The 13,534-nt window shown below is 32.0% G+C and overlaps 1 protein-coding gene across 1 annotated transcript; it reads left to right on the plus strand.

Moving 5' to 3' along the window:
- The first annotated feature begins 7,349 nt into the window (after positions 1-7,349).
- Positions 7,350-7,706, plus strand: LOC140436047 (uncharacterized). Its single transcript, XM_072524760.1, has one exon. It carries the CDS (start codon positions 7,350-7,352, stop codon positions 7,704-7,706), a length of 357 nt encoding a protein of 118 aa, XP_072380861.1.
- The last annotated feature ends 5,828 nt before the right edge of the window (positions 7,707-13,534 follow it).

Raw genomic sequence — 13,534 nt, forward strand, 5'->3', positions numbered from 1 at the left:
CGAAATCGTTTTGAAAGTATAACCCCTCCACCAAATGATACTCTAGTAAATAATCCCTTTCCAGACCCTAAATTAAAAAAAACCAAAGTATTCAATCACAGACATAGGAACCATTAGAGTAACTGAAGATATAAAAAAACCAGCTAGACAAATATATGAAGCTACTTCAGTAAACCATTCAATATCTCATGAAACATTAGTATATACACTGGAAAATGCTCATGGTTCCTTTGACCCAGTAAGCTTAATAAAAACTTATACAAATGATCTATAAAACCTATTGAAACTTTTAAATCAACTACATGAAAATTTATCAAATAGGAATTCAAAAAATAGATGCACTAGACTTCGAAACAAAATACTTTAATCCATACAATTAGATACTAACACCGAATCCGATAATGAAATTGTAAAAGATATATTATAATGGCTTTCTCAATTATCCAGTGGAACCTACGAGGGTATTACACTCGCCTAGAGATATTACAACAAATGATTAAAAAACTAACTCCATCCATACATTGTTTACAGGAAACTCATTTTAAAAATACTAAAGTTCATAATTTAAAACACTACACATGCACATATAAAAATAGAGAAAATGTAGACCATGCTAGCAGTCGCAATTACTATCAAAGGGCCTTTAAAAATGAACATATGTAATATTTACATTACACATAATTACATATGCGGATCAAAAATAATTACTCCATTAGGTCGTAGAATCGAAATAATGTTGAACAATTTTCAGTTAAACCTACTAAACGATGGAAGAAATACTTATTTTGACATTTCTACTGGTAAATCCTCTGCCATAGACCTTTCAATATATGATCCAGCATTATCAGCTACCTTGTCTTGGGATTTACTTTCTGATTTAAATGATAGTGACCACTTTCCGATTGTAATAACAAATCCTGATAGTATACAATACTCTTGTAATGTTGAAAAATGGAATATCAAAAATGCAAATTGGCATGAGTATTATAATCTAGTTTGAAATGAAATAAATGCATTACACGAAATTTTACAATCAAATAATAATATTGATAGTCAAATTAAAGAGTTTTCCAATGTATTATTGAATGCCGCCGAAAGAGCCGTTGGTAAAATGAATTCTAAACAATTAAATTCGTCAGTCCCTTGGTGGAATTCTGAATGTCAAGAAGCTATTAAACTTTCAAAAACAGCATTAAATCGATTCAGGAAATATAATACACTTGAAAATAAATTAGAATTCAAATGACTAAAAGCACGAGCTAGATTTGTAATTAAAAGAAGTAAACGTGAATCATGGAAAAGTTTGTTTCAGAATTAAATTCATCTACACCAATTAATAAAGTATGACAAATGGTACGAAAGATATCCGGGAAAAATACCCCAAACCACATTAACTTCTTAGAAGAAAAACAAAAAATATACATTTCCCCTCTAGACATAGCCAATATTCTAGCAAATAGTTTTGAAAGATTCTTAAGTGATGATGTTCTTCCTCCAGATTTTTTGACCAAAAAAAGAAATTGAGGAATCCAAAGGTATTGATATACCGCCTGATGACCTTTCTCCTTTAAATTATCCCATAACCATGGATGAATTAGAATACTCACTCAATAATACGAAAAACTCTTCTCCCGGTCCTGATAACATCCCTGCAATATTTCTTCAAAAACTTCCTTCATCTGCAAAGAAATACTTGCTGAATATCTATAATAATATATGGAGACACAGCAAGTTTCCAAAAATCTGGAGTTCATCTATCGTCATCCCTATTTATAAACAAAATCAACCAAAATCTCTATCACATTCATATAGACCTATTTCTTTAACTTGTGTAATGTGTAAAGTTCTCGAGAAAATTATATCCAACAGATTAATGTGGTTTTTAGAAAATAATAAATTACTTGCCCCGGAACAAAGCGGATTCCGAAAAAATCGTTCAACACTGGATAATCTTATTAGTTTAGAAAATTCCGTTCTGAAAATCGTCTGATAATTTACCCCGGCAAGACATGCTTTGATATATATTCAACGTGACCTAAAGGAGTTGCCAATTTTTTCTAAATGTAAGACAAAAGCTCCGTCAAATAAAGGGAAAAGAATAACCATTTTACATGCTGGATCAGAAAATGGTTGGGTTCCAAATGTCCTGTGGCTTTCTGCAAAGAATATTAAAAACTACTGCGTCGACTACCATGAAGATACAATGGCAAAACTTTTTGAAGAATGGTTTAAAAATAATCTTATGCCAAACATTCCTCAGAATAGCGTGATAGTAATGGACAATGCAAGCTATCACAGTCACCAACTAAGTAAGGCTCCAAACTCGAGTAATACTAAATTGAAAATTCAAAATTACTGGAGATAATTGATATGTATTTTAAAGAATGTTACACCAAACAAGAGCTTTTAGAAGTTTTAAAGGCATTTTCTATAAAAAAAGTATATGTTTTTGATACATTGGCAGGGGAAATGGGACATACAGTGCTGCGGCTTCCACTCTATTACTGTTTGTTTAATCCCATAGAACATATGTGGTACGAATTAAAGTCTAACGTAAGGTCACAAAATATTTCTCCAACGTTAAGTAGTACTGTTGTAGAGTTAATAACAAAATGTGTCAATAATATTCTTCCTAGTAGTTGGAGAAATTCAGTACGGCACGTAATAAGTAAAGAAAATTCATATGTTCATGTAGATCATAATATAATTGAACCGATCATAATTAATTTAAATAAGGATAGCGATAGCGAAAGAGAACTATGTGTGAAGTGATACTGTCATCAAATCTACAAATGTTAAGATTAAAAAAAAAACGGTGCTTTTCAGAACAGTTATTCTATTAACTTAGCAATTAAAATAGATTTAATTTATTTAAAACTCATTTGAAAACATTAATTTCAGATATATAAGGCAAAGCCATATATTTTACATTCATTTTTTTGTTTTTGTCGTCGTAATTATTGTAAGTTTTGTGGATCCTTTGCTTTATTATAGGAGTACCATCTAGTCAGTGTTAATTGTCCAAAGACCAACTCTGTCTACCTCGTTTGCTTATTGCTCCGGACCAGTCCGGGCCAAGTCAGATAAATTAAATAATATTTACAACCGCATTAACTCAAGTCAACCATTTTCTGCTAAACAAACTTTACCAACAGATCACAATATTCTGGTAGGAAAAATAAGACTGAGATTGAAAAGAGTTACAAAGACTAATTAGCAAATAGGTACTGTTGATAGAGAAAATATGTCAAATGATACCGTAAAACAAGAAAACACCAGTGTATTAGAACAAAAAATAAAGTTGGCGTTAAACAAAGATGAAAGTACTGAGGAAAGTGCAGTAAACATAAGAAGAAAACAACGGTGGATGACAAAAGAAATACTGAGACTTATGGATCAAAGAAGAGAAATCAAAAATAAAAACGAAAACAAAAAGAGAATCCACGCAATAATCAGGGAGAAGATAAGACATGCGAAAACACAATTTCAGTACAGATAGTAATAACGCGCTATAAGAAGTATTCAATTCTGTCGGTACTCCACAAGTGCCACGCGCCATTTTTATTTTTTTTAAGATAATGAGTGATAGTAGATGGCAACTGATTGGATCTCCAGTCGCATGCCATAAGAAAAATCACTAAGTATATAAACATAAAACAACTAGAAAACATCTATTTCTTTACTAATTAAAATCTACGCGTATTATAAGACCTGTTGAGTAAATTTTGTTTTTATACATTATTTAAGTAATAGAGACTTTTAATTATTCTCCCATTACTGGCTTTTTCTAAATTAACTCGCTAATTCCGACAAATAATGATATATACTGCGAGCATTATCAAAGAAATCACGATTTACTCTCATACATAGTAAGTAAATAGGTGTTGCGATTTTAATGCTGATAGGAAGAAATATTGTTTGAAAAGTACCGATATATGAATTAAGTGGACAATCTTTATTCATGAGCATTAATTTTCGCCTGATAGTGATAAATGAGTGATTTCATTGGAAATAAAAATAAAGCTTGAATGTGAGCAAAACATGTTAATGAATACTAAGCTTCGAAGTTAGCACTGTATAATTATATATCGAACTATTAAAAAGAACATAATTCTTTTTTACTAGTAAAATATGACAAATATTCAGTGTCTTTTTGAAATTAAAATATTCTTTTGACCAAACCTAACCCTTAAGCCACAGTTCTTTTCAACTTTTGTAGAATATGTATGTAGAATCTTTTATTTAATTTAAGTAATTTATTTTAATATTAATTAAATTCATTTATATTTCATCCTCTTGAATGTGTCCGAAAGATTAGGGGGTCGTTCAAAAAATTAAAGCGACTCTATTAAAAATGTGTCTTTACTCGGCATCCTTCGTTGTAGTTTCCCTGTATTATAAGGTTGAGACAGCCAATACAATAGGTTCGAGGGTTAACACATAAAACAAAAACGAAGGATTTTATTATAGAAAAGTATGTGCAAGTTTAAATATAAAATGTTAATATATTACATATCATTTCTTACGTAATTAAACATGTAACAACTGCATTAGGGAGGTTAAAAGAAAGATACATTATTTTCCTGCTACAGATGAAGAAATGGCATCCACTAAACCAAATTTTTTTCTGGTAGCTAGGTTCCGAAATGTTCTCGGCACGTTGGATTGTACACACATTAAGATTGAAAACCTAGGTAAAGCAATAAACAACTTGTGCAACAGTGATGTTACTTTCATACTATAATTGTAGGTGGAGATGATGCAGAGCTGTTTAGAAACACAAAAGGCTACTTTTCTATAGCTTACAAAACTAAACAAACTTAACACGTGGTGTTCGTGTGCATTAAGGTATAAAAAATGCTCATTAAAAGCTTTAAAAGTCTAGGGCTAACTGTAACTAGGGCTAACAGTTAACCCTAGACTCCAGCACAGATCAGAGGTAATGTAAGTCGATAAAACCTCACCAGCTCCAGGGTGTCATGTAAGATGTCCCCATTTTCAGTTTTTATTAATTAACAAAGTTAACAGTCTATTGCATTTACCTTTGTAAATACCATGAGGATTGGTTTTTAATACTGATGTCCTTCCAATGTTTTTCTGTGGCCATACAATTTTTATTAAACTGATGATGGAATGATTCAATTCCGAAAAGATCTTTAAAATAAAATTTTTTAAGCTTTTAATAAGCATTTTTTTATACCTTAATACACACGAACACCACGTGCTTTGTATTCAACAGGTATACTAGCCACTCCTGGATATCTCCACTTCATGGTTTTGTTCCAGTTTCACTTTTAATTTTAAACAAACTTAATTTACAAATAATTAACTAGTAATTAAAGTAACTATAACACACTGAATAAAATTAATTTGGCAAACAAACAATTCAATAATAACAAATACAAAAAGTAAACTTATGACATCTTATTCTTCTTTTTATTTATCAACAATAGTTGAAACGTACCCAGTTAATACCTAAGAAAGAGTTTCCTAGTTAAGCAGTTCTTTTAATTATGAAACTTTAATTAATTATAATTAATTATGAAAATTTTGGACTTAGGAAGTTCCTTTCGATAAGAAATACTCCCGAAGGCAACTGTTTGAGTATCTTTGGTGAAATCGGGCATTAGTTCCATAACTTTTCTTCCTTATTTATTGCATGCTTCTTTCCTTCCGTCTATAAATCGTTTTCAATTTTTTGCAAGGACTTTCAATTAAGTTTCTTGTAAAAGTCTTTTCAGATTAACTAATTTGAATGTACTATTACTTCTCGCTATCTCGCTTTTACTTATGCCTATATTAGCTCTATAGGTTTGTTGACAATGATATGGTTGTAAACGAAGTACAGTTATTCGGCGATCTTTAGCTTTTTTCATCTATTACATATTTTTAACAATCGTATTATTAAATGAGATCTCTTTTTATTTTAACCAATTAAGTCTCTCATGCTTTTTCCACGCCAAAGTTGGTACTTTTTCAATTAAACGAAAATGGTACCTAGCATTATCCATTACTCTAACAAAATTTTGTGGTATTTTAGAAATACTAACCATCTAAAAGAAATATTCTTCAAATACAAATTAAGGGGTCTAATTCTAATAAACCACCATTTACAAAACCAGTTTCAGATCCAGTATGAGTAATTATTAGTCTACGACCTTTTCCATTAGGTGGTTGTAAACCACCTCATGGCTTGATGAGTGGTGCGAATCAATCTTAATCCCTGTCCATAAAAAAGGATCACTCACTGTATGCAGCAATTACAGAACTATTGCCCTTATTCTTCATTCAATCAAAATCCAGTTACATGTAATCAATGAACGGCTAAAGAGCTTTCTGCTTCCAGAGACAGTCGAAAAACAATACGGATTCGTACTAGGAAAAGAAACGCCAAAGCAGATGCTGAACACCAGATAGATAATAGAAAAAACGAGAGAACAGAACTGTTTGTGAAAATATTTAGTATTCATTTACATATTTTATATTTAATATTTTTTACTGTATTATAATATGCTCTTATTTAATTATATATTCTAACTACTTATTTACTTTAAAAGATTACAGTATATTATTTTCTTCTATTCAGAAAATTCCCATTGTTTAACTGGCTAACACATAATACTCTGTTTTTAAGTTGAAAGAAATTGACTTCTCTTTGTTATTGGGAAACTGCCTCGCAAATCACAGAAAACGTTACACAATATCAAATTTCTGTGAACCATTTAGTTAAAGTATCGTATTTCAAAAGTGCATTACAATAGCTCTGATTTATGAGGGTTCGCTTCCGTTGCCCACCTCTTAGAATTTGTAGGTGTGGATTTTTATCTTTAAAAAGGCTAAAAAACACTTTAAGGCAAAGTATCGCGATGTGAACATCTCTTCTAGTTTGACCAGTGCGTCCCTTGTGTCGTGACACACAGACTCCTCTACTCCGCTTGCTACAATAATTAATACACCATATTTCAAAGGTAGGTGTTTTTTCTTTGTACATATAACAGCAATGAGTTAAGCCAGCTATATTCCGGGATATTTAAATTAAGTGCTAATTTATTCACAATCAGAATATTATATTTTTTTTGTTATTATTCTTATTCATTTAACTAGCTACCTCTAAGTTTTACACAAAACAACAACATATCAATGCTGTTCTATTTCGTAGATTACACAAAAGCTTTTGATTCAATAAAATGGGATACCCTCTGGAGTTCAATGGAAAATATGGGAGTACCTGATCACCTAGTATACCTAATAAGAAATCTGTACGATAAACACTGTGCGTTCAAAACAAAGAAAGGAACTCGACAGGGCTGCATACTATCACCATTGTTATACAAAATATATTCTATATAATGAGGAAAGTACTATACGAATGGAATGCAGGTATCACTATAGGTGGCAAAAAAATCAGCAACCTCCGATACGCAGATGACACCCTTATGCTAGCAGCGAATGAAGTCGAAATGATTACCTTCGCTGAACGGCCAAGCCGAATAAGCGAAGAATTCGGACTTCAGATCAACACCAGAAAAATAAAAATAATAATCCTAGACAAAGTACATAATAATCTACCGCACACACACCAAGTGGCGAAATTCGAAGTGGTAGACATATTTGCATACTTCAGGTCTCTGCTAACTAACAATGGCGATTGCTCCTTAGAAATCAACCGTACTCTAGCAATGGCCCAAACAAACCGTAACAGCTAAATTGCTTAAAACATGGATAGACCGAACAATAACAAGGAATACTAAGCTTAGGTTGGTCAATATCCTTATTTTTTCCATTGTTACATACGCAGCTCAAACATGGACTCTCAAAAAAACTGATAGGAGAAAGATCAAAGCCTTCGAAATGTGGGTCTATGGAAGAATTCTACGCGTGTCCTGGACATATTATAGAATCAACCTGTCAATTCTGGAAGACCGTTATATAAAAGATATGCTATTAAAAAAATTAAACCGAGCATACCTAATTTACTTCGGTCTTCTAGCTAGAAGAACAGGGACCACGGACCACGGTAGAAGGAAAGGTAGAAGGCCGAAGACTAAACCATCGACAACACTATGGGAAAACCAAATGAAGACTCTGGTAGGAAAATCTCTACATGAAGCCGTCCATATGGTACCTACATGATTGCACTCAATGGAGACGGCAAGCTAATCATAGTTAGAGTGCTACCACGTCCTGACTAGGGCTCAACGAATGAGAAGGAGAATGATGTAAAAACAAAACACTTAATTGTCTAAATAATAAACCTAACATCAACGAACGCCATATTAAATTTAAAATATAATTATAATTTAAATTGTTTGTCTATCCTATATTTTTACTATTATTTTAATTGTTATTTTTAATTGTATACTTTTTCACAACCAACTTTTACATGCTTGGTGGTAAGTAAAAAATTCTTTTTAAATCTTATTGCTTTTTAAAAAAGTGTTTTTTAGTTAATAATATTTCTTGAAAAGGTATGGATATCTTGCGGAATCGTTGAAAAAAAAAGCCTTAAGCCCAAGAAACTCTACTAAAAAATATATAAGGTAAGTAAACATAGTATATATAATGTGTACGGTTCAATAAGCAAACTCATTATATATATATATATATATATATATATATATATATATATATATATATGATTTTACACATGCCTTCATTAAATATTGTATATTCTGTGGCTGTTTATTTTATGAAGATTCTTAGTATAGAGCCTCCTTTAATTTCCTTAATGTATTTAATGTGTTCGTTGCATACCATGTGTCTGCCGAGAACAGATGGATTATTGTTTATTTTTTCAAGTCGAGACCATTTTCGTGGCTTATCCTGTAAGCTTAGTATAATAGCTTAAGTCAAATACAAATATCGTGATTTTACTTTGTTAAAAGCCAGATACAGTTGGATAGAAAACTTTTTTAAATCGAATATTTCGAATTGGATTCGTTAATTTTTGTTGTTCAAGTTATTGAACTGAGATACAGACTGGTAATTTTATAATACTAATTTACTGATGTTATATTGAGTTATTTTTATAGATTAACTTGAATGGAAATACAAAAATAAAAGTGTCTTCCACAGGAAAATGACTATCGTCCAGTTAAATGCTAATCTCGTGAGCAATGATTGTTTTACAAAAAAATTCTTGTCATTATAGTGTTTTTTTTAATCGCACACATTTGATAGTAATCACATTGCAGAAGCAGGCAGTTTGAGGTATAGATGTCTATATTATTATTAAAGGGTACATAAAATGGACATTTAAATATATTTGTCGCGAATAGGTATCGGTATTATTTCGTGTGTGTCTATAAAAGTGACTTAAAACATATGGCATCAACGTTAATGGCAACAAATTAAATCACCTCAGATTCGCTGATCACATCGTGATGTATTATAGCGAGCATATTCGAGGAATTTCAAACTATGGTGGAGGAACTCGCAGACAGCAAAGCAGACCAAATACGTCGGCCTAAATAGAATATGACAAAAACAAAATTAATGACAAATAGAGATGACCCCAGACGTATAACCGTAAATGTCAATGAGATAAAACAAGTCCAAAATAGATCTACCAAATTTTTAGGCCAAATTTTGAAACTTGACAAGAGAACCAAAGTGCGGTAATCACGAGAAGAGCGAGACTGGCATGGGCAAGATTTAAAAAACTCTGTTGGATACTTACGCAAAATACCTCGATACTTGAGCAAAGTGTTCAACCAGTACATCTTTCTTATCATGATATATGGATGTCAAGCCTGGACCCTAACTAAGAAGAAAATAAACGAACTAGCCACAATAGGAAGGGCAATGAAAAGGACAGTGTCAGATATACGACTGTCGGACAGAAAGAAAACGACTGGATAAAATCATAAACTAAAGCCCAAAATATGTAAACAAAAATTGCCAAACTTAAATAGAACTTTGCAGGCCACACTGCTACACAAAAACATCAACGTTGTAACGTCACATTACAACATGGGAGACCTTACAAAGGTAGATGATCGAGAGGAAGACTGCAAATATGATGGGTAGATGACATAAAAAAAAAATAGTCGTAATAAATCGGAAGTATATTGCTCAGGATAAAGATCGATGGAAGGAGTTGGGAGAGATCTATGTCTAAAGATGGACGATAGAAGGCTAAGAGGTAGAAAAAGAGAAAGAAGAGATTAGTTTTGATATGCCGTATGTAACTCCCTTTAGTTTTAACCCTAAATACTTCCCAGGATGCTGAAAGGTAGCGGAAATCGCTATGATAGCAAAACCTGGGAAACCATTAAATGAGGAAACACCATGTCAGGTAGTATCGTTTCTGTAGTGATTTCAAAATTGTTTAAAAAACTCCTTTAAAATACATAGATTAATCCCTATAGTTATAGAACAAAAATGTATTATCCCTCTACATCAGATTGGATTTAAAAAACAACTAAAAACATACGTGGACTAATTAAAAAAAGGGAATAGGAAATCCAGTGTTATAAATTGTTAAATAATGACGAAATTGAAAATTGAAAACAGAATGAAAAAAGCGAAAGATTTTTTGTTGTATTAAAAAGATGGAAAATACAGGCTGAAAATGGAGTGTTGAACGGTAGAAATAAGATGAATTTAAAGAGATCTTACAAATCAAAATGTGGGACTTGATTGTGGGAGAGTGTGCTGTAATTAATTACTGTGCATGAAAGAAGAATAAAAGGTATATGAAAAAGGATGATACAATGAAACGAGTTTCTAGGTGAAGTTATTGGTTGTTAAGTTTGGAAAGTAGAAAGTTAAATGCCAGTTAAGAAAGGGGGACGATAGGATCCAGTAGTAAAATAATAAAAGAATTATGATAAAGGAACTGACCGAAGATTAGGAAAAAAGTTGACGAAGTATAGGGGTAAAATGATTAGATTAATGTAGAAATAACGATTGGTGCAATTGGGGCTAGTCCTTATATCTCTGGCAATTTCCAAGTCTTCATAGAGGTCCAATCGTAAGATATTTTTCTCTTGTATGGTACAAATTAATGTAACACCATCGGAGATATACAAGTGGTGCTTGTTAACTTTCAGGTGGTGGGAAAAGCTGATGTGTTTACTAGTTTAGAGTATTCTGCGGATCCAGTTAACAGCGATCTGTAAGTTCTGAATATATGAATCATTACAATCAGAACAAGACAATCTGTACACTCCACTACAGTTCATGTAGTGGATGGAATCTTTGGCGTTATTAAGGATATTATTTAGAGTATTGCCAACTTTTAAAGAAATGTGAGTGATTAATGAACTAGTTTTTCAATGATGTGGTGATCATATCCATTGTTAACAGCTATTTGTTTAATGATATTTAGTTCCTTGTTATATTCATCAGTGGATAAAGGAATGTTGTGATTGGTTAGGTTAGTCTATGAATAAAATTTCTAAAAGAGGATAATTTTGGTCAGTTTGAGTAGGTTTGCGGTAGATTCCAAAGTTGGCGTGGTCGTTAAGTCTGGTAATAGAAAGAAAAAGACGACGTAAAGTTTAGACTAAAAATTTAGAGAACAAGGTTTTCCTCGAGGTAGCTCGAGGAGTATCGCCATCATAATATTCATGTTCGGCGACCTCTAAAACCCCTTCAAGTAATGACATTTGACTAATTTTAAATGAAAATAACATAGAACTCAAGAAGACGAGGTCCACCCTGGTCACCAGGTAGCTCGAGGTCCATAGTCGTTATCATATTTGTATTCAGAGGCCTCGAAAACCCACAAGTTAAGACTATCGGTTACTATAATATACTCCAGGAGACAAAGTTCACCCTAAGTAGCAGGAAGCACGAGCATAATCGCAGTTATCATAATCGTATTCAGCGACCTCAAAGAGCCCCGAATAACTAAATTATACTCATTCCTGTCGATATTTTGTTGGTTGCCAATTTTTCATTATCTATGCTATTTGGAAATGCATTTTTCGTATGTGCAAAATGCAATTTTCATTTTATCAACAAGAATTTTTGCTGACACTTTCCAGAATTGAATGCAAAAAGTTTCACAACGATTCATCTTGCTACGAAAAATTGGTAGATTTAGTGCTTAGTTTCCTTAGTTTCCTCCTAATTGTGGCTTTCAATAGTTTTATAAGTGAGGCATTTATAGGCCTTGAAAAGTTATATCACTCTTCTTGTGATATTTTTTATTTAGTTGAAAGTGATATTTGTAGTAAATCAGAAGGTTCTTTTTTATGTAGATCTTTGTACAAATTGAAACATACTTTCTGTGATTCAGCATTAAAATGCAGTCGAATCTTCTTTACGGGTACTTTTTTTAGGAATTTTATTCATACTGGCACAATGTACAAATTGTGTAGCACAATAAAAAAATAATATAAATTTCAAACTTAAGTAGCATTACAAATTTTAAGCATTAAAATTATTATTAAGGATAGGATATAGATAAAACATGGGCACTCGATTCTCGTCTAGGGACCCATCAAGACATTGCTTTTAAGACAAACTAGATTGGGTCACGGATAAAAGGTAATAACAAATGGGGTAAAACAGAGGTTAGGATTCTAATTAAAGTTAAATATTAAGCTTACTTTTGCAAATAAATTCCATCAAACATTCATTTACAACTCTTATACTTAGAGATAGCAGATAGCACATATTGTACGGAGGAAAAATTTTTATGTTGACTAAATTTTTATTAGAATTTCAGTTTGTTTTGTGTATTTTTTACATTCGAAGAAAATGTGATCTAGATCACCTTCTTTTTGACAGTCTGGACATAAATATTTGAATTTACGATTTTTAGTTTGGACGGATGACTAGGATAGCAGGCGTGTCCAAATTTTATTCTAATTATGGATGTTATATACCTTCGTGGAACAGATTAAACCAATAATCACTTGGGATTATAGGCTGTATAGAAGCATATTGCGAGGAAGACTGGGTACTATATATATGCCAAGATTGTTTCCATTTACTATTGATATTATTTTTAATTATTGTTAATGCGTCTTGTCTACAGATTTGGTGACCAGCTTGCGTTCCGGTATCAATGGCCTTTTTAGCTAATAGGTCAACATGTTTGTTGTATTTAAGACCTATATGTGCTTTAACTTACAAAAAATTAACAACTCTTTGGTTTTAATAAATGTCATAAACAAGTGTTTTAATTTGAAAGACATATATATTTAAGTTATTAGGAAAATTTAAAGTTTCAATGGCTAACATAACAGACAATGAGTAAGATACTATTGTAACAGATGTATTCTGAGTGTTTTCAAAGTATCTTAATGCTGCATATATTGCTACAGCTTCAGCACTAAAGATTGAAGAACTAGGAGTTAGTCGACAAAGTTTTTCTGTATTAGTTGATGGAATGTAGAAAGCACACCTAGTACTAACAATAGACTTTGAGGCATCCGTATAAATAACTAAAGAGTCTGACACACTAGATAAACAGGACCTCAAAATATTCGAGCTAACAGAAGAATTTACATGGTAATTCGGTTGTGTCACAGTAATGGGTTGCAAGCACGAATAAAAATGTTCGATGTTAAGATTATCA

Source organism: Diabrotica undecimpunctata, chromosome 3, assembly GCF_040954645.1.
Source record: "Diabrotica undecimpunctata isolate CICGRU chromosome 3, icDiaUnde3, whole genome shotgun sequence".
Taxonomy (NCBI): domain Eukaryota; kingdom Metazoa; phylum Arthropoda; class Insecta; order Coleoptera; family Chrysomelidae; genus Diabrotica; species Diabrotica undecimpunctata.